At 33.2% G+C, this 24687-nt stretch overlaps 1 protein-coding gene across 2 annotated transcripts in view; it reads left to right on the top strand.

Moving 5' to 3' along the window:
- LOC119608985 (homeobox protein 2-like) overlaps positions 1 to 24687 on the top strand; it is a 42767-nt gene that overhangs the window by 5315 nt on the left and 12765 nt on the right. For both annotated transcript variants that reach the window (XM_037963639.1, XM_037963640.1), the window contains exon 2: positions 17859 to 19529. In XM_037963639.1, coding sequence (XP_037819567.1) covers positions 18153 to 19529 — 1377 coding nt within the window. In that variant the 5' untranslated portion in view covers positions 17859 to 18152. The remainder of the gene's footprint in view (positions 1 to 17858; positions 19530 to 24687) is intronic.

Genomic DNA, 24687 nt, shown 5'->3' with positions numbered 1-24687 from the left:
ATTGTGGACATTTAAGTCAAATTTTGAAGGGGGATTTGTATAGGGGCTATGGTCAAATGAGACCCTATAATTATAAAATTCATGAGAGTCATCAAGGCTAGTATAGAACTTGGTTTTGTAGCTTTTGTCGAGATGCGAGTATATTAAACATAATTATGAACTTAAAATCCCTATTCGTCGGGTTCAGTTGTATGGGGGCTAGGTGAAATAATGAACCGATGTTAACCATTTTCAATAGGCTTTGTCTCCGGTACTATAAAAGATCATCTGCCAAATTTCATTGAATTATCTTCAAAATTGCGTTTGATTACAAGGTTTACAATCCCTATTCGGGGGTTCAGTTGTATGGGAGCTAGGTGAAATAATGAACCGATGTTAACCATTTTCAATAGGCCGGTACCATAAAAGATCATCTGCCAAATTTCATTGAATTGTCTTCAAAATTGCGACCTGTAGTTTGATTACAAGGTTTACAAGCCCTATTCGGGGGTTCAGTTGTATGGGCGCTAGGTGAGAAAATGGACCGATGTTAACCATTTTCAATAGGCTTTGTCTCCGATACCATGTGCCAAATTTTATTGAATTATCTTCAAAATTGCGACCTGTAGTTTGATTACAAGGTTTACAAGCCCTATACAGGGGTTCAGTTGTATGGGGGCTAGGTGAAATAATAGACCAATCTTAACCATTTTCAATAGGTTTTGTCCCTGGGATAATAGAAGATCATGTGCCAAATTTGATTGAATTATCTTCAAAATTGCGACCTGTAGTTTGATTACAAGGTTTACACGGACGGACATGGCAAAATCGACTCAGAAAATTATTCTAACCCGATTGGTATACTTTAAGGTGGGTATAGGACCAATATTATTGTGCGTTACAAATATACCCTCCCACTAAAGTGGTGTAGAGTATAATTATTCATCGGGTTTGATTAAACAAATCGATAGCAATGAAATATGTATGTACGTTTATGTGAATTTCGGATGTGGACCTTATATGGGGAATATATACCTTTGTAAGGGGGCCATGGGAAATATTGGATCAATTGTTATGATTTTGAACATACTTGATCCCTGGCAGAAAAATAATGTGTGACAAAATTCATCGAAATATCTTTGGTAGTTTCTGAGAAAACTACTTAAGAATTGCGAAAAAAAAAACGTACAGTCTGAAATTTTTACTCGTAACTTTTAACGTCGTGAACCGATTTTGCTGACTTTCAAAACGAAACTGCTTAGGGTAATAACAAATATTTCTGGTGAATTTTGTTGATTTCCTTTGCTTAGTTTTAACGTGAGAGTGTTTTACACACGCAGACAGACAGACATAGCTAAATCGACACAAAATTTCACACCCTCTATCACCACTGATGTTGGTGGAGGGTATGAGGTAGTGACCTAGCAAGCGGGTTGGTACGCTTCACGCGTTTTTCTAATCTTTCTAATCTTTGACCAGTGGTACATCTAAGTCTTTATGGATATTTTCCTTTCTTATATACCGTGGAGCTCCCGTCATGGTTCTAAGAATTTTGCATTGATCCCCCTGTATAAGATTTACATATGTCCAAATTGGTTTTAAAACTGTCTTATACAGTATGACTTTGCAGTCAAGGCTTAATTTTGATCGTTTTTATTAACCAGTGTAAATTAGAAGCTTTTAGTTTCATGTGGAGCCGCTTGGCTTATATGTGTCGACGCTAGGTGACACGTCTATCCAGGTGGATGCTAAGGTATGTAATGTGATCAGACTATGGGATGTTCAGATTGTTCAGTGTCGCAGGAGGGCAACTTTCTCTCCTAAGTGAAAACATGACTACTAAGAATGGCTGTATTATCAGCAAAGGTGGAAATAGCTAATTCGTTGGAATTAAGCAAATCAGAAGTATAAAATAAGTCACGCCAGCTTTGATCGCATAAACCCTTGTGTAAATAATCGATCTGTTAAGTAAGACTCTAGTATTATATGTATTTTAGGAGGGAGTAGACATTTAATCTTATGTATTAGACCTCTGTGCCAAACCCTGTCGAAAACCAATGCTACATTTGGGTCCACATGACTACTAAGAATGGCAGTGTCATCAGGAAAGGTGGAAATGGTTAATTCGTTGGACTTAGGCAAATCAGAGGTATACATTAGGTAAAGTGTTGGTCCTAAAACACTTACCTGAACACTTACACCAGCTTCGATCGCATAAACCCTTTTGTAAATAATCGATCTGTTAAGAGAGACTCTAGTATTTTATTTGTACTAGGAGGTAGTAGGCATTTAATCTTATGTATTAGACCTCTGTGCCAAACCCTGTCGAAAACCTGGGCAACATCTAAAAATATTGCCGAACAGTACTTTTTTTTGTTCAAAAGATTTTTGAATCTCTCCAGTCAAGCAGTTTACTTGTTCTTTTGTTCCGTGATGTTCACGGAAACCGTATTGATGATCTGGCATAATGTTTTGCTATTAAAGAATGTTATAAGTTTCCTTTGGAAAACTTTTTCGTATAGTTTTGACAGACAGGGCAATAAGCTGATCGGTCTACAGGAGGATGTCAACATTAAATCCTGGCTTCGGTATCATAATTATTTGGGAGATTTTTCATACATTCGGAAAAACACCTAGAGACAAAATTGCATTAAATAATCCCGTTAGCACAACAATTACCACACATGGTAGGTTTCAAATCATGTAAGGTGTGATTGAATCGTAACGGGGAGATTTCCTTAGGTTGATATTATATTTTATGACTTTCTGAACATCTTCTAAACTAATATTTATTAGTTCATAGTCTGCTTTTGTATGAACATGTAACACCCCTAATACAAAGCTATTCGCTAGGGGGATTCGGTTGGAATACATTACTTAAATGTTCGGCAAATATTATGGCTTTGTCCGTTGGACTTCGTGTATAAGTGCCATCTGATTTTCTTAACGGTCTTTGACCCTCTACCGGTGGCTTAATTTTTTTAAATGCCTTCCAAAGGGAGACATTTGTTTGCTTAGTATTGGATAAATTTTTCGATATCTGCGATCCTCTTCTGAATGAAGGGCCGTTTTTATTTTTAGCAGCAGGAGATCTATTTAGTTGTCAATCTCTTATCTTCGAGAAAAAGTTTATCAATTTCTACATTACGTTTTAGGTTTTGGAGGAATTAGGCACTTAGACTGATCCAAGACCGAAGAGATTAGAGACGTGAAGTCACTAACGCAATTATTAATATCTTCCTCATACTGTAGGTTAAGATCAGTGTGGATATGACTGCTTATGTATTTTTTGTACTTCAACCAATCTGTCTTGAAGAATGAAGCTTCTGTAAGAGACAATGGATATTGGTCGTAATAGTTTAATATCACGGGATAATGGTGAAAAGATGGTTCGTACGATATTTTTACTGTAAAAGAAATTCTATTTAAATTTCTTGATATTGCAAAATCTATTAGATTAGGAATCTTTCTAGGATCAGTAGGCCAATAAATTGGCTGACCGGGGGATAGAAAATCTAAGTATTTTCTTCATATTAACTTAAGTGTGAGTTTTTATCCTCATTGGATAACGAAGGACGTATTTGGGGTATAGTTATAAATGAAAACCCCTTCAGAAGGCAGTTTCAAAACTCCACTTTCAAACATTTAACAACTTTGTTAAGTAATCTTGTATACCCACCATCAAAACATTGCCGAAAAGGAATGCTTCCTTATAAATAAACTCATTTTCTGAAGGGGACCTTATATGGGGGTAGGGTCAATTATGGACCCATCCTCATAAAATTTATGAAAATGATTTTAGTTCCTATAAAACTTTTTTAAGTCGAATTTCATTGCTATATGTGCTTCTTAAGGTCAGATATGAGCACTAAAGTCATTTTCTGAAGGGGACCTTATATGGAGGGTAGGGTCAATTATGGACCGATCCTTATAAAATTTTACGAAGAGATTTATGTTCATATAAAACGTGTTGGTGCCGAATTTCACCGATATTAATGCTTCTTTTAATCAGTTATAAGCAATAAAGTAATTTTCTGAAGGGGGCCTTATATGAGGGCTAGACGAAATCGTGGACCAATATTGCCCATTTTCAATACCAAACAAACTGCATCAACTAAAAGTATCTATGCAAAATTTCAGCTAGCTACTTCCGTTTGGACTCTATCGAGTTTTCAACAGACAGACGGACACACAGACGGACAGACGGACGGACATGGCTAGAGCGTCTTAGAATCAAATAAGGACCCAGAATATATATACTTTTATGGGTCTTAGATGGATATTTCAATGTGTTACAAACGGAATGACAAAAAACAATATACCCCATCTTTTCTGATGGTGGGTATAAAATTATAATATAAGGATCATACCTTTAAAGCAAACGCAATACAATGATTTTTAAAAACTTTAATTTCTTTTATTCTTCTCCCTTTTAAATCACACAACCTTCTCCTTCTCGAAAAAATTTCCGTCTTAAAGTGATTTTTGTCATTCACAGACATCAGGTAAATATTTAAAGCATTTTTAAAAGCAAATTTATTTCTTTTTATATTCTTGTATTTCTGCTGCTGGTTATATTATCACGTATTTTCAGCGACCTTTCAACCCAAGATTTAATATATAAAATGTGTACATATGTATGTATATTTTTTGCCTGCAATTCAGTTGTGACTTTAAAAATTTTCAACTATTGTATATAAAAACTACTACACATATTTAAACAAATGACACTTGGGAAAAATGTTAGTTATATATGTATATATTTTAAAATAACTAAGAATTAATCTTAATATGTTCTGAAAAAGTTGAAGAAAACAAACCAAAAGGCCGAATTGTTGCTATCAAATTGAATGTTTTCAATTCAATACACTTTTATTGAAATTTTACTAGATGTTCACCAATATTTACTTTCGAGTGTTTAACACATACTGCTGCTATTTTTCGTTTAAAACAAGAACTATTTCCTTTTTTTACAAAAAAATAAGAAAAATAAATTTCTTTTTTTTTTCCCATTTAATTTAACAAATAGAATTTGTTGTTTGTGCATTTGTCTGGCATGAATAAAATATAAACTTTTTTTTTTAAATTTTATTTTCTTCAACTGTTTGTAATCATTTCTTTTACATTTTAAAAACATACAAGCCTAAAAATGTAACAACTTCAACATGCACGTATAGACCAAAATAATAAAACAAACTGCTACAAAAATATCTATAGCAACCATAATTTGGCACAAAAAAGTATTCACAGCATGGAAGAAACTCCCAAAAAAAAAAAAACAACAACAAGGAAGTATAAAAGTAGACATCAACAATGAAAAATAGTATAACCGGAGGCCTAACAAATCAACCATTTCGTTTTTCATTCATTCATATTATTCAGACTAGTCATTCACTTTTTCTTTTATTCATCTCTACAGTGGAGATCAATATCGAGCATCTGAAACCGAAATTTTTGTCCTACAGACCTCAAGAACGTACATTAGATTCGTGCCAGAATGCTTGATGCATGAACGAATAGCCAGAGTTGCTTGCTTTTTGTAAAAATAATTGGGAATATGTAGCACCATTAGACGACTTCACTCCAAAGCGAGAGGGAAGACTAGACTAGAGATCAGACTAAAGACTAGACTAGAGACTAGACTAAAGACTAGACTAGAGACTACACTAAATACTAGACTATAGAATAGACTAAAGACAAGACTATAGACTAGACTATAGACTAGACTATAGACTAGACTATTGACTAGACTATAGACTAGACTATAGACTGGACCATAGACTAGACCATAGACTAGACCACAGACTAGACTATAGACAAGACTATAGACTAAACTATAGACTCGACTATAGACTCGACTATAGACTAGACTATACACTAGATTATAATAGACTAGACTATAGACTAGACTATAGCCTAGACTATAGACTAGACTATAAACTGGACCATAGACTAGACTATAGACTAGACTATAGACTAGACTATAGACTAGACTATAGACTAGACTATAGACTAGACTATAGACTAGACTATAGACTAGACTATAGACTAAATAGACTAGACTATAGACTAGACTATAGACTAGACTATAGACTAGACTTAGACTAGACTATAGACTAGACTATAGACTAGACTATAGACTAGACTATAGACTAGACTATAGACTAGACTATAGACTAGACTATAGACTAGACTATAGACTAGACTATAGACTAGACTATAGACTAGACTATAGACTAGACTATAGACTAGACTATAGACTAGACTATAGACTAGACTATAGACTAGACTAATAGACTAGACTATAGACTAGACTATAGACTAGACTATAGACTAGACTATAGACTAGACTATAGACTAGACTATAGACTAGACTATAGACTAGACTATAGACTAGACTATAGACTAGACTATAGACTAACTATAGACTAGACTATAGACTAGACTTAGACTAGACTATAGACTAGACTATAGACCTAGACTATAGACTAGACTATAGACTAGACTATAGACTAGACTATAGACTAGACTATAGACTAGACTATAGACTAACTATAGACTAGACTATGACTAGACTAGACTATAGACTAGACTATAGACTAGACTATAGACTAGAGACTATAGACTAGACTATAGACTAGACTATAGACTAGACTATAGACTAGACTATAGACTAGACTATAGACTAGACTATAGACTAGACTATAGACTAGACTATAGACTAGACTATAGACTAGACTATAGACTAGACTATAGACTAGACTATAGACTAGACTATAGACTAGACTATAGACTAGACTATAGACTAGACTATAGACTAGACTATAGACTAGACTATAGACTAGACTATAGACTAGACTATAGACTAGACTATAGACTAGACTATAGACTAGACTATAGACTAGACTATAGACTAGACTATAGACTAGACTATAGACTAGACTATAGACTAGACTATAGACTAGACTATAGACTAGACTATAGACTAGACTATAGACTAGACTATAGACTAGACTATAGACTAGACTATAGACTAGACTATAGACTAGACTATAGACTAGACTATAGACTAGACTATAGACTAGACTATAGACTAGACTATAGACTAGACTATAGACTAGACTACTAGACTAGACTCTTGACTAGACTAGACTAGATATGACTAGACTATAGACTAGGACTATAGACTAGACTATAGACTAGACTATAGACTAGACTTAGACTAGACATAGACTAGACTATAGACTAGACTATAGACTAGACTATAGACTAGACTATAGACTAGACTATAGACTAGACTATAGACTAGACTATAGACTAGACTATAGGACTAGACTATAGACTAGACTATAGACTAGACTATAGACTAGACTATAGGACTAGACTATAGACTCGACTATAGACTAGACTATAGACTAGACTATTAGACTAGACTATAGACTAGACTATAGACTAGACTATAGACTAGACTATAGACTAGACTATAAGACTAGACTATAGACTAGACTATAGACTAGACTATAGACTAGACTATAGACTAGACCTATAGACTAGGACTATAGACTAGACTATAGACTAGACTATAGACTAGACTAAGACTCGACTATAGACTAGACTATAGACTAGACTATAGACTAGACTATAGACTAGACTATAGACTAGACTATAGACTAGACTATAGACTAGATATAGACTAGACTATAGACTAGACTAGACTAGACTATAGACTATAGACTAGACTATAGACTAGACTATAGACTAGACTATAGACTAGACTATAGACTAGACTATAGACTAGACTATAGACTAGACTATAGACTAGACTATAGACTAGACTAGACTAGACTAGACTAGACTAGACTAGACTAGACTAGACTAGACTAGACTATAGACTAGACTAGACTATAGACTAGACTATAGACTAGACTATAGACTAGACTATAGACTAGACTATAGACTAGACTATAGACTAGACTATAGACTAGACTATAGACTAGACTATAGACTAGACTATAGACTAGACTATAGACTAGACTATAGACTAGACTATAGACTAGACTATAGACTAGACTATAGACTAGACTATAGACTAGACTATAGACTAGACTATAGACTAGACTATAGACTAGACTATAGACTAGACTATAGACTAGACTATAGACTAGACTATAGACTAGACTATAGACTAGACTATAGACTAGACTATAGACTAGACTATAGACTAGACTATAGACTAGACTATAGACTAGACTATAGACTAGACTATAGACTAGACTATAGACTATAGACTAGACTAGACTAGACTAGACTAGACTAGACTAGACTAGACTATAGACTAGACTAGACTATAGACTAGACTATAGACTAGACTATAGACTAGACTATAGACTAGACTATAGACTAGACTATAGACTAGACTATAGACTAGACTATAGACTAGACTATAGACTAGACTATAGACTAGACTATAGACTAGACTATAGACTAGACTATAGACTAGACTATAGACTAGACTATAGACTAGACTATAGACTAGACTATAGACTAGACTATAGACTAGACTATAGACTAGACTATAGACTAGACTATAGACTAGACTATAGACTAGACTATAGACTAGACTATAGACTAGACTATAGACTAGACTATAGACTAGACTATAGACTAGACTATAGACTAGACTATAGACTAGACTATAGACTAGACTATAGACTAGACTATAGACTAGACTATAGACTAGACTATAGACTAGACTATAGACTAGACTATAGACTAGACTACGACTAGACTATAGACTAGACTATAGACTAGACTATAGACTAGACTATAGACTAGACTATAGACTAGACTATAGACTAGACTATAGACTAGACTATAGACTAGACTATAGACTAGACTATAGACTAGACTATAGACTAGACTATAGACTAGACTATAGACTAGACTATAGACTAGACTATAGACTAGACTATAGACTAGACTATAGACTAGACTATAGACTAGACTATAGACTAGACTATAGACTAGACTATAGACTAGACTATAGACTAGACTATAGACTAGACTATAGACTAGACTATAGACTAGACTATAGACTAGACTATAGACTAGACTATAGACTAGACTATAGACTAGACTATAGACTAGACTATAGACTAGACTATAGACTAGACTATAGACTAGACTATAGACTAGACTATAGACTAGACTATAGACTAGACTATAGACTAGACTATAGACTAGACTACGACTAGACTATAGACTAGACCTTTAATAGACTAGACTATAGACTAGACTATAGACTAGACTATAGACTAGACTATAGACTAGACTATAGACTAGACTATAGACTAGACTATAGACTAGACTATAGACTAGACTATAGACTAGACTATAGACTAGACTATAGACTAGACTATAGACTAGACTATAGACTAGACTATAGACTAGACTATAGACTAGACTATAGACTAGACTATAGACTAGACTATACTGACTAGACTAGACTATAGACTAGACTATAGACTAGACTATAGACTACTATAGACTAGACTATACTAGATCTATGACTATAGACTAGACTAGACTAGACTATAGACTAGACTATAGGACTAGACTATAGACTAGACTATAGACTAGACTATAGACTAGACTATATACTAGACTATAGACTAGACTATAGACTAGACTATAGACTAGACTATAGACTAGACTATAGACTAGACTATAGACTAGACTATAGACTAGACTATAGACTAGACTATAGACTAGACTATAGACTAGACTATAGACTAGACTATAGACTAGACTATACTAGACTAGACTATAGACTAGACTATAGACTAGACTATAGACTAGACTATAGACTAGACTATAGACTAGACTATAGACTAGACTATAGACTAGACTATAGACTAGACTATAGACTAGACTATAGACTAGACTATAGACTAGACTATAGACTAGACCATAGACTAGACTATAGACTAGACTATAGACTAGACTATAGACTAGACTATAGACTATAGACTAGACTATAGACTAGACTATAGACTAGACTATAGACTAGACTATAGACTAGACTATAGACTAGACTATAGACTAGACTATAGACTAGACTATAGACTAGACTATAGACTAGACTATAGACTAGACTATAGACTAGACTAGATAGCTATAGACTAACTATAGACTAGACTATAGACAAGACTATAGACTAGACTAGACTAGACTATATACTAGACTCTATACTAGATTATAGACTAGACTATATACTAGACTATAGACTAGACTATAGACTAGACTATAGACTAGACTATAGACTAGACTATAGACTATACTATAGACTAGACTATAGACTAGACTATAGACTATACTATAGACTAGACTATAGACTAGACTATAGACTAGACTATAGACTAGACTATAGACTAGACTATAGACTAGACTATAGACTAGACTATAGACTAGACTATAGACTAGACTATAGACTAGACTATAGACTAGACTATAGACTAGACTACAGACTAGACTATAGACTAGACTATAGACTAGACTATAGACTAGATTATAGACTAGACTATAGACTAGACTATAGACTAGACTATAGACTAGACTATAGACTAGACTATATACTAGACTATATACTAGACTATAGACTAGACTATAGACTAGACTATAGACTAGACTATAGACTAGACTATAGACAAGACTATAGACTTAACTATAGACTAGACAATATACTAGATTATAGCCTATAGACTAGACTATTGACTAGACTATAGACTAGACTATAGACTAGACTATAGACTAGACTATAGACTAGACTATAGACAAGACTACAGACTAGGCTACAGACTAGACTATAGACAAGACTACAGACTAGGCTATAGTCTAGACTATAGACTAGGCTATAGACTAGACTATAGACTAGGCTATAGACTAGACTATAGACTAGACTATAGACTAGACTATAGACTAGACTATAGACTAGACTATAGACTAGACTATAGACTAGACTATAGACTAGACTATAGACTAGACTATAGACTAGACTATAGACTAGACTATAGACTAGACTATAGACTAGACTATAGACTAGACTATAGACTATACTATAGACTAGGCTATAGACTAGAATATAGACTAGACTATAGACTATACTACAGACTAGACTATAGACTATACTATAGACTAGATTATAGACTATACTATAGACTAGACTATAGACTATACTACAGACTAGACTATAGACTATACTATAGACTAGACTATAGACTAGACTATAGACTAGACTATAGACTAGACTATAGACTAGACTATAGACTATACTATAGACTAGACTATAGACTAGACTATAGACTAGACTATAGACTAGACTATAGACTAGACTATAGACTAGACTATAGACTAGACTATAGACTAGACTATAGACTAGACTATAGACTAGACTATAGACTAGACTATAGACTAGACTATAGACTAGACTATAGACTAGACTATAGACTAGACTATAGACTAGACTATAGACTAGACTATAGACTAGACTATAGACTAGACTATAGACTAGACTATAGACTAGACTATAGACTAGACTATAGACTAGACTATAGACTAGACTATAGACTAGACTATAGACTAGACTATAGACTAGACTATAGACTAGACTATAGACTAGACTTAGACTAGACTAGACTATAGACTAGACTATAGACTAGACACTAGACTATAGACTAGACTATAGACTAGACTATAGACTAGACTATAGACTAGACTATAGACTAGACTATAGACTAGACTATAGACTAGACTATAGACTAGACTATAGACTAGACTATAGACTAGACTATAGACTAGACTATAGACTAGACTATAGACTAGACTATAGACTAGACTAGACTAGACTATAGACTAGACTATAGACTAGACTATAGACTAGACTATAGACTAGACTATAGACTAGACTATAGACTAGACTATAGACTAGACTATTGACTAGACTATAGACTAGTCTGTAGACTAGACTATAGACTATACTATAGACTACACTATAGACTACACTATAGACTACACTATAGACTACACTATAGACTAGACTATAGACTAGACTATAGACTAGACTATAGACTAGACTATAGACTAGACTATAGACTACACTATAGACTACACTATAGACTACACTATAGACTAGACTATGGATGAGACAGTACCAAATTGTCCATCCCTTGTTCAAATGGAAATAATACTTCAGTTGGACGACAGACAAATTTTTAAATATCTCAACTTTCTTCCCTTTTTTTAAACATCACTGTTCACAAACATTTCACTGGCGGAAAGAAAACAGGCAATGTTAACGGCAACAATATAAAAAGGTTTTAAATCATAAAATAAAGGAGAAACCAAAATTTAAACTTTAAATTTTATTAAAATTTAAAAGTTTTAAGGCGATTTATAAAAAATAAGGCTTTAACAGGATTTTCATATTTAAGAATAAATTTATTAAAAATATATTTTCTCACACTTATTACTTAAATCACTTTAACGACACAAATTTCTAAATTAATTTATTTCAACATTAGATTAAGTCAAATTAAAAAAACAAACATATTTAAAAAGGAAATTATAAATATGGTCATCATATGGCAAAATACGTATTTAGTTTAAACATTAATTTCATGTGGCACTTAAAATCGAAATTATACATGTTTTTAGGTCTCTACCAACGACTACAAAAAGGCATTCATGCAAACCAGACATTTATTCATTCACTTACTCACTCAGTCAGTCATTTTCATTTCAGTTTCGTTGTTTGCCAATCCCGTCAATTGTACAATAAATCCATAAAACTTGAAAAAAAATATAAATACACTGAAATGCTAGAAAAAGTTTTCAAGGAAAAGCGTGAGAATTAAAAAATGTTTTTTTTTTTTTTCTTCATAAAAAATCACTTTGCATTTTAATTAGCACTAAATGAAAACAACAGCAACAATTGTAGAAAATGAAAAAAAACAAGTTAGAGTGCTATATTCGGCTATGCCGAATCTTAAATACCCTCCACCAGCAGGCTACTTTTTATTGAAACCCATTTAACTATCTAATTTTTAGATACCTTGGCAAAATGTTTGTTTCCTTATTGAGGGTACTAACATTTATGCATATGTCAAACTAATTTTAATTAGGTCGAGAAAAATGTGTATTAATAGTCCAGTTTGAAAACATTTCAATATCATGATTTATCTGTACACAGATTTTATCCGGATATAATCATTTAATTACGAATTAAATGGTATTAACTGATTTTCAGAAGTATACCTTATATGGGAGCTAAGACAATCTATGGACCGATCCGGAAGAAAAAATTAGTAGAATGATTTATATATACATATATACAAAATACACATTTATGTCAAATTTTATCCCGATAACTTTGATTGTTAATGTGCATTTGAGTAATTTTCGGAAATGGTCCTTATATGGGAGTTATATGGGAGTTCAACCGATAAGGAAAAAATTTCGTAAAGTGACTCATATAAAGACAAAACATATTTGTGTCGAATTTTATCACGATAGCTTTATTTGACAATGAAATATGTGCTTTTAAGTGATTTTCGGAAGTGGGCCTTATATGGTAGCTATGACCAATAATGGACCGATCCGTAAAAAATTTGGTGAAATGATTTGAAGTACACAAAACGTATTTTTGCCGAATTTTATCCTAATTTATCAATGAAATATATGTGTTTAAGTGATTTTCGGAAGTGGACCTTATATGGGAGCTATGACCAATTATGGGCCTATCCGGAAAAAATTTAGTAGAATAATTTATATTTATACGAAATATATTTATGTCGAATTTTATCACGATAGCTTTATTTAACAATGAAATATGTATTTTTAAGTGATTTTCGGAAGTGGGGTTATATGGGAGCTATGACCAATAATGGACCGATCCGTAAAAAAATTTGTAAATTGATTTGTATTCATACAAAACATATTTGTGTCGAATTTTATCCCGATAGCTTTATAATTCAATGAAATATATGCGTTTAAGTGATTTTCGGAAGGGGACTTTATATGGGAGCTATGACCAATTATGGACCTATCCGAAAAAGATTTCGTAGAGTGATTTATATTTAGACTAAACATATTTGTGTCGAATTTCATCAAGATAGCTTTATATGACAATGAAATATGAGCTTTTAAATGATTTTCGGAAGTGGGCCTTATATGGGAGCTATGACCAATAATGGACCGATCCGTAAAAAAATTGGTAGAATGATTTGTATGTACGCAAAACATATTTAACTCGAATTTTATCACAATAGCTTTATTCATCAATGAAATATGTGCGTTTAAGTGATTTTCGGAAGTGGACCTTGTATGGGAGCAATGGCCAATTGTGGACCGACTGAGATCTACGTTAACAGTATGATTTCTGTTCATATTATATTTGCATGTACAAAATTTTATGTTGATACCGATATATTTGAGGGAGTTATTAACGATAAACTAATTTCCGGGAATATATACCTTTGTATGGGGGCTATGGGAAATATTGGATCGATTCTAAAGATTTTCAACATAATTGATCACTGCCATGAAAAAATAATGTGTGACAAAATTCATCGAAATATCTTTGGTAGTTTCTGAGAAAACTTCAAAAGAATTATGAAAAAAACGTAATTTTTTTCGAGGTAGTCTGAAATTTTTACTCATAACTTTTTACGTTGTGAACCGATTTTGCTGATTTTCAATACCAAACTGCTTAGGATAATAGTAAATATTTTGGGTGAATTTGGTTGATTTCCTTTGCTTAGTTTTAATGTGAGCGTGTTTTACACAGACAGACAGACAGACAGACAGACAGACGGACAGACGGACAGACGGACAGACGGACATAGCTAAATCGACTCAGAATTTCATGAGGACCCAGAATATATATACTTTGTTGGGTCTTAGATGAATATTTCTTGGTGTTACACACGGAACGACAAACTTATATATACCCTCTATCACCACTGATGGTGGTGGAGGGTATAAAAAAAAGATTTCCTTGGTTGAGTTTTAAATGTAATTAACAACACAAGTTCATAATTATTTGCTACAAAGTCACAGATACTCTTACTCATTACCAGTTCCACAACTAAGGAATACTGAAGAAAAGTAAAAACAACGACAACAACTTAAGTTTGCAATATTTTTGATTGATGTTGAAAAGAATCGTCATGGTGAAGAAAAAATTTTACCCTGAAAGTTAATTTCCTATAGACTGCAACAAAAAGTGTTGAAGTTACTGTGTACTGGTAGTGAAAGAAGGAAGGAAGTCCTTAAGGGGCTGAGATTTTGATTACATTTTTGTAAGCTATACCCTAGGAAACATACATATGTTTATTACTTTTTATGAAGTTGTATAACGTTGATCCATACATATGTAATGTTAATTAATGCATTAATTTCAGTTAAATCGAATTTTTGCTGTGGGAAACTCAATGGGCAATAAACTTGTACCTGAATAGTGAAATAACATATGGGATTTTAATGTTTCCTTCAATAACCAATAAAGGGCCATGTTCGTACGACTTTCGAAAAATTCACTATTTTATTCAATTATGTATTTCCGATAATCTTGAACTAGTGGTAGACTTATAGTCTGAACAAGTTCGTCCAATACTATATTTATTATAGGCCTTAAAACCCTATTTATTCCAATCTAAAGGGAAGTTTGTATGGGGGCTAGGGACAAATAAGGCCCGATCAATAACAAAATCATAATTCAATAATCAAACTTTGTTTTAACACTAATATATTTGGCATAGTTATGAGCTAAAAAGTCCAAATGGTATGGTTGTATGGGGCTAGGCGAAAAAAGATACCGATTCCAGCCATTTTCAGTAGACTCCGTCCTTAGGCCCAGAAATATGTATGGTCCACAATTTATCAAAATATTTCGAAAATTGCATCCTGTTCCTTGCACACAAGGTTTATATAGACAGTCAGTCGTAAAGAAGGACGGACATGGCTTAATCGACACAGAATGTGATTCTGAGTGCTCTCTACTATAGACTTATAAATGTTTGTAGATGTATATTACGGATCCTAGGTCCGTCTGCCTCTATTAATATATGTTAGTTGCAATCAATATTCTAAAGACCCTTGATATCTTTAGAATCAAAAATTCTAGCAGAATTTCTTTCCCCAATTTTCCTATTTAAACTCATAATCAATAATGATATCGAAATAAAATTCGACTCGAATAAGTTTTGTATATAAAAATCATTTTAAGAAATTCATTTCCAGATCAACCTATAATTGGTCATAACTCCCATATAAATTCCACTTTCGAAATTCACCTAATCGAAAATAACTTTTGAACTTATTATGATGTCGTGATAAAATTCGAAGATAATATACTTTCTATTGTAACGGTTCAAAATGTCAGTTCAGTTTAAATTATTGATAGGAAAAGACTATAAGCTAAATTATAGTCCAAACTATATACAAGACTATAGACAAGAATATTGACATGACTATAGAGAAGACTATAGACAAGACTATAGAGAAGACTATAGACAAGACTATAGACAAGACAGTAGACAAGACTATAGACAATACTATAGACAAGACTAAAGACAAGACTATAGACATGACTATAGACACAACTATAGACAAGACAGTAGACAATACTATAGACAAGACTATAGACCTGACTATAGACAAGACTATAGACAACACAGTAGACAAGACTATATACAATACTATAGAAAAGACTATAGACAAGACTATAGACAAGACTATAGTCCAGAATATAAACAAGACCATAGACAAGACTATAGATAAGACTATAGACAAGTATATAGATACGACTATAGTCAGACTATAGACAATACTATAGTCCATTCTATAGACAGGACTATAGTCCAGACTATAAACAAGACTATAGGCAAGACTGTAGACAAGACTATAGACAAGACTATAGACAAGACAGTAGACAAGACTATAAGCCAGACTATAGAGTAGATTATAGTTCAGTCTATGGACTAGAATATAGTACAGACTATAGACAAGACCATAGTCCAGAAGTTAGACAACGCTATATTCCAGACCATAGACAAGACCATAGTCCAGAAGTTAGACAAAACTATAGTCCAGACTATAGACAATACTATAGTCCAGGTTATAGTCTAGTCTGGACTAGATACACTATAGTCTAGACTATAGACAAGACAATAATTTTAGCTATAGTTCAGATTGCAGTCCAGGCAATAGCTTAGACTATAGTACACTATAATCCAGACGATAGTCGAGACTATATTTCAGACTATAGTCTATACTGCAGTTCAGACAATAGTTTAGACAATATGTGTACCAGACTATATTTCAGACTGTTGTACAGACTATAGTTTAAACTATATTCCAAACTTTAGTTTAGGGTATAGTTCAAACAATAGTGTAGACTATTGATCGGATTATTACTCAGAATTTAATTGTGTGCTAAACTCAAAATCCTGAACAGTAACTTCCACAAAACTGAAACCTCTTGTTGTACATCTTATCATGCTTTCGAAATATCTTAGTCATTTTTTTATACAATTTTAATGAAACTTTAATTTAAGACATGTATATCAAAGAAGGGATAAAATATAACAGAGGTTAAATTTGTCGGCCTATGTTATTATAAGATATTCTCATTTTATATGGTAAATATTTTGCTTTGAAAAAGTCTTAATGGGGGTAAAATCGCTCTTTACATATAAATACATATCAAACAGAATAGGAATGTAATTCTTCATTGTTTATTGAATTGATAAAGATTTTATATATTTTCATAAAAATATTGCAAATATGTTTATAAATATATTTTATTATTTTAATACTTACAGATAGATCCATACCTTCTTTCCTGAATACTCAGAAGCTGATAAAAAAAGTGAAATTTTTTCTTCAATATTTACCTACAAAAGATTTTGAATCGGCAAATATTTACATATACTCAAAGTATTGCAAAAGAAGCAAACAAATCAATATGAAATTCTTTTGAAAACTAATAATTCCAAAAAGACCCCAAAAACAGATATACATAAAGGAATAATAAAACTATATCAAAAGAGGAAAAATTCCAAGTGAAATGTCTCAATTTTATGGCAACAGGAGAATAAAGCAAAAAAACAACATCTATGCCCACAGACACGATGACAACGAAACGTATAAGTTTTCAGCAGCAGCAACAAGCACTACAAAATTCCCATCACCATCATCATCATCAGCAACAACGAAGACCACCTGACGTTGAAGAGGCTCTATCATCAATGCTATGGACACCATATGAACGTGCCTCAACAACAGATACATCATCCGATGACGATGATGAACAATTGCAACGTCAATTGAAAAAATCTAAAAGTCAATATGATTATACGAGTGTACCAACTCAAATACCCCCCTTAACACCACCACCACCGACGTCACTGCCACCACTCTCATCACTAGGAGCATTGACAGCACTGCCACCCACACAATATCCCCTAACGCCCACACACTTAACAGCAACAAATATTGTGGCATATATAACAACAGCAACACCGGTAAGAGCAGCAGCAACAGCAGCTGTGGCAGCAACAAGTTTAATAGCAACGTCGAGCGCATATTATACAACAGAAGATTTATGTGATCCATCTGTAACAACACCATTAGTGCCTTTTTCAAATCTTATGCTAAATGCGCATACAACAACAACGACAACAACAACACCCCATACCCGTTTACTGAACAACACTGCCATTACAGCTGAACATGATGAGGATGACGAAATTGATGACGATGACGTTGTAGATGATGACGATGATGTCAATGTAAATGTGGATGATACATTTAATGATGTCTATAATAATGAGAATACATTAGCAGCTACAAGTTCCTCTGCCATGATGACAATGATGTCATCTTATCAACAGAAAAATCGCATTTCCTATCACTCTTCCTATGGACGTATACCAAATCTTACCAAATGGTGGTCTACCTCTAATGCAGCAACCACGCAACAACCAGCTTCATCAACTGCTCATCAGCAAAGTTCTATGGAAGCAAACTCAGCTGCAGCAGTAACACTCTTACCACCCCCACCACCTGCCACAGCTACCCTAACAGATGAGACCAATAAACAACCACCTTCGTACGAGTCCTTGTATAAGAAAAATTCTTTACGACCATTACGTCAACGTCAACATCGTTTGAACAAACATTTGAATTTATTCAAACCCGTTTTGGAAACTTTAAAAGCAAATGTGACAACAATAACACAGGGTCGTCGTTTTTCCGCCCTTACACGACCGAATCATAATAGAGTTACTAATACTAACAACACCAACAACAACTCTAATGCAATAAACCCAACTACCCATGCAGCACAACAACCAACAACTGTTGTTAGTAGAGATACTACGGTAACAACAACAGCAACGATAGCAGGAATTACAATTAGAAATGAAAATTGTAGCACGGAAAGTACAAGTAACAATTTGGCTCATTCATTTACCGATAATTTTCTACATGAGGTAAGTTTAACTAAGTACGAGTTGCAAGCATAAACACTTGCTACATATTACTACTAGGATACTTAAATTTTATACACACAATTTTTACATGCAACTAGAGTTGAGTGTAATAAATTTTCATTTTCTATTTCCATACCCATTTACATACTTATCTTTGCTACAGTGCCACACAAAATTCTAATGGATTGTTTAGGTTTGATGGTAACTACTAGGAATAAATTATGGTTTAATAATCATCAAATTTAGACGTCTTATGGCAAGTTGCACATAAATGAAGAGCAATTACGATTGTGTGTTTATTTATATTTGACTGTTCATTTTAGGAATTTCTGATGAAGATTCAAAAATCAGTTTGAACATCCGCTTCAGACTTTTTAGTAAGACATTTCGGATACTCTGTACTACTCTTTAACAGCATTTCGATATTTTTGGGTCAAATCCCACAATTTTTCATCATAATAAAAGTATTACTCGATACAATTTATATTTACCAGGGAATTTGAAACTGTACTCCTTTTCAACTTCTGAATTTGGAACTTTTATTAATTCGGCCCACTAAGACCGATTCTAACTTATGCTTCAAGACCGATTCAAACTTACGGACTTCTTTGGACAAATAGAGAATTATTAAATTATCAAACAGCTGTAGTCAGCGCATTGGAAAGCTATATAAATATGCCACCTCTTACTTAATCACAACACTATCTTCCAGACTGAAGTCCGAATAATAACGGAATGCCAACATTGCGCCATATTTATTCTCATCAATGCCAAAACGCATTTATGCAATATCAGGGGATAAAGTTAAATCGAGGACCATATTGGATTGTGAGAAATCTCTAATCAAACATTCTCCCAAATATAAAGTTTTTATCATATTGGTACCAGGCCACTCGAGAGTAGTCGGCAACGAAAGAGCAAATATAATAGCTTTAAAGGGAAGAGAACTCGTGGTAGTTAACCTGACGAACGCAAAACCGTTTGAACCACAAATATCCTATGGACTGACCCTAACGAGACAAGTACGAGAAGTCTCCTCAAAATGAGCAAATCTGAGGTCAGTTCGATAGTACATATTCTGAGTGAATACACTGTATTACGGACGCAGCTATACAAAATTGAACATCGGACGATAATACGTTCAGTGCATACTATATAAAGTTTTTGTTTTACCAATAAGCTGAGTTTAGGTCGACATAGTTCTAGGAGATTTGCTGTGTCTTTAGTAGCAAGCATTGATCATATTTTCTTGGTAATGACGCAAGTTGGTACGTTGGTTAATCTGGTCAGAGAAATTTTATATGCACACTTTCTGAGGGGCTCTGAAAAGGGATTTTATATCTAAATATATCGGACATTAATGCTTTGATTGTCGCTAATTTATTAGCTATACAGTTGCCCATCGATTCCTTGTGTTGCGTACCGATTTTAGCGCATCTCTTGGCGGTTTAAAAATGCCCGGTATCGGTAAAGGTTTGAATATTTCAGATCGATATTTATGTAATACTTAAGCCAAATTTTCTGCTGATATACAGACTATACACAATAGTAGACTACAATAGTTATGAGTCCCGAATTCAGTGATAAACTCTATTCTCTATTTCCTAGCTTTACATTTTCGAAGATAGTAAAACCGATGTTTATCTGGAGGAAAGCTTTGAGAATGCAATAATCCATATAATTTGGTATACTAGATATCTTGTCTATAATACTTGTATGTCTCTATGGGTTATGAGAAAGCAGTGTTTAGTACTAATTTCCTGGATAACAAGTCAATTGGCATTTTGTTTAGCGATGCAAATAGTGCCTAAATAGGTATTTTTTCCGGGCATTTTATTATATAGATTGACATTCTCCATAGAACTTTGTCAAGGAATAAGCAGTTAAGGAGTTTCTGTCCAGTGCTTTCCAAAAAACTGTGAATAGAATAGAATCGGTTTAATACTTAACCTCCTCAAAAACCAGTTAACAAGTTTATGGTTATTCCCCATTTTGTGGTGTTAACTCTTTTGTAAATATACATGGCCGTTACGACCCGGTTCACGCTGGTCATAATGTTGTGTTTCCGGGATACTATCCGAAAATGAGAGTATGTACTTCCTCGAGTCTTTGAGATTTCGTATTCAGAGGATTCAGTTCGTAATCAGATTCAGAGTTCAGTGTTTTGAGTAGATTGTTTTGGACAAATCGCATCTTGATATGTGTTCCTAAGTCACATCTGTGTAAAATCGATATTTTTAGACCCTTTAGTGCCCCTATTTGTCCTCGCTTCGTTCTTTATAAGAGTACTTCTTTTAGAAACCAGATTGTAGTTTAGTCAAGCTTTTCCAAGGCTGATACTAATAATATAAGATTTTTCATTGTTAAGGTCAGCTTCAATGTCCAGAAGAGACAAATTTTGGAATAAAAAATAATGCTTGTTTGACTCTACTTACAATGATGTTATTAATTTAAGATCCAGCTGACTAAGGATAGAACTGTATCAAAACAAGTGCAGTTGTATCAACATCGCCAACCCTGTTCTAAATATCAAATCTAAGCTGCACGTACTTGTCTGTTTTTTATACCCTACACCACTTTAGTGGGGAGGGTATATTGGATTTGTGCTGATGTTTGTAACATACAAAAATATTCGTCCTAGACCCACCTTAAAGTATACCAATCGGCTTAGAATCGTTTTCTGAGTCGATTAAGCTATGTCCGTCCGTCCGTCCGTCTGGCTGGCTGTCCATGTAAACCTTGTGCGCAAGGTACAGGTCGCAATTTTTAAGATAATTGGATGAAATTCGGCACGCACGTTTTATTTGTCCCAAGGACGAAGCCTATTGAAAATGGTTAAAATCGGTCCATTATTTCACCTAGCCCCCATAGAACAGAACCCCCCGAAAAGGGCTTCTGAGCTCATAATTATGTTAAATATACAGATATATCGATAAAATACGGCACAACTAAGTTTTATTGAAGTCTTGGTGACCCTGCCAAATTTCATAAAGATCGGGCCCCATTTGACCCTAGCTCCCATACAAAGTCCTCTTCAGAAAATTACTTGAATGTCCCAAATTAACTTATAAACACAAATATCGCGATGAAATTCAGCACAATAAAATATTATGTAAATATAAATATATTCACAAAATTTTATCGGGCTTGGTCCATATTTGCCCCTAGCCCCCATATAAAGCCTCTTTCAGAAAATAAGTTTTTCATCCATAAATTGCTTAAATGTATCGGAACAAGGGAATATTGAAGATAAATGCTTTATTATGAAAAATAAATCACATTTAATATTCATAACTGGTGTAGGGTATCATATGGTCGGCCACGCCCGACTATACTTTCTTACTTGTTTTTTTTTTTATTTTTAGGACATATGTAATTGTAAATTAAAATGTAATACATATGTACGTAACTCCTTTATCTCTACATGAATTAATACCCATAAAATAAATTACTCTTTTCCAAAGAACAAACAAAACTTTTAATTGTACTAAATCAAATACTTTGTCATTTAATTAAATAATTAAATATTCATTAATGTTTAGTCTAAAATAAATACATATGAATAAATGTGTACAAGGGTAGATTAAAATCCACATACAAACTTGATACACTTGATTCCCAATTTTCGTAATTAAAAAATTGTTCCCTAACTTATAGAAGGGATCAGCAGCCAAGCCACATACTGAGTCAAACTCATTAATTTATTAGTTTTTAGGGATTTGAAAATGTAAAAGATTCAAAATAAATTACGAAATAATCTACATTTTAACTTTGTTATTGTTGTGTAAATCTCATTATTTTATAAACAATTACTGTCTGTGACTGTGACTACTCACTGATTAAATGAGAGCACAAATGTGTATCTAAATAGTAATGTTTACTTTGTTGTAGCCTTAAATAACCGCCCGACTCTTAGACTCACTCATACGTATAAATGTCAAAAAACATTTTCAAATTCAAACTGCTGTCAATGTAGCAGTAAACAATGATATAACTTTATCTATTCGTATATGTATAAGTTAAATTCATTTACCAATGGAGTCTATTTAATAGAATTTTTTTTATTTATGAAGATGTAATAATGTATTTAAGTTTAGTAAAATCTCATTTATGGGAGATTCCATATATATTTTGAAAAGTATGTGTTCTGTTTATATGTTAATAAAGCGGAGTTTTAGAAAGGGACTTAATTTTCAGGTCCATAAAAAGTTGTGGAGGTTTTCCAAATAAGCGGCAAATAAATTTAAAATTCCATTTCTCACTTTGTCTAATTTCCTTTGAAGATGAAAACAGTTCTTTGAATTCTCAATTACATAAATATGAAATTTAAGAATATCTCGTGGAAAGTCCCTATAAGTATCTTTCAATGCCTCAAAATTAAATTCTGTGCTTATTATTTGTTAGTTTTGGAAAAAATCCAACTCACTCTTCAAGTATCTTAATTCACAGCTACTTAACTTATATATTTTATTAAAGCAACAAACAGAATTTTTTAATGCAGATGTTTAAATTTAAGCCTTTAATAGGGATGATATTTACAAATTATTATCCAAATACATGGGGATAAAAATAGTACCAATAAGTTCAAATTTCAATCCATAAACATTATACTTCTGTTGTAAACAAGTAAAAATGTATATTTGGACATGGCCGACCATTATCTGAATAACATTTCTACCTAAATTCCAAAATATTTGAATAATTAACTCAATTCTCATATCCCGAAATTGATTTCAAAAATATTTCATTCCCGGAAATTCATGGAAAATTTATAAAATTTTTCCATAAAATTTTTCCGAGTATTCCCAGGGAAATTCCACGACCTATAAACCCTACTTCAAGTCATTTTCTGAAGGGAACTTTGTATGAGCGCTAGGGTTAAATTAGGCTCTAACATGACAAAAATCGGCTATATAATGTATAGTTATATAAAACTATTTTTGTAGAGATACTACAACAGAATTATAAGATCCAATGAGCTTCAAAGCAATACATTGGATATAGTTGTGTAGAGAAAAGGTGAAATAATAGACCATCTATTTGGTTCAAGAGAAGAGTATGTGTCAAATTTCATTAAATTATGTTGAAAATTACGACAGGCAGCGTGCGCACTTATACACAAACACGGACGAACGCATCATTCTTAGGCGATCCGTCT

Source organism: Lucilia sericata, unplaced genomic scaffold (assembly GCF_015586225.1).
Source record: "Lucilia sericata isolate MDLA Ls3-8-SP2 unplaced genomic scaffold, ASM1558622v1 Contig000909F_arrow, whole genome shotgun sequence".
NCBI classification, from domain to species: Eukaryota; Metazoa; Arthropoda; class Insecta; order Diptera; family Calliphoridae; genus Lucilia; species Lucilia sericata.
The sequence above is the reverse complement of the archived record's forward strand: the minus strand, read 5'-3'. Positions and strand labels throughout refer to the sequence as shown.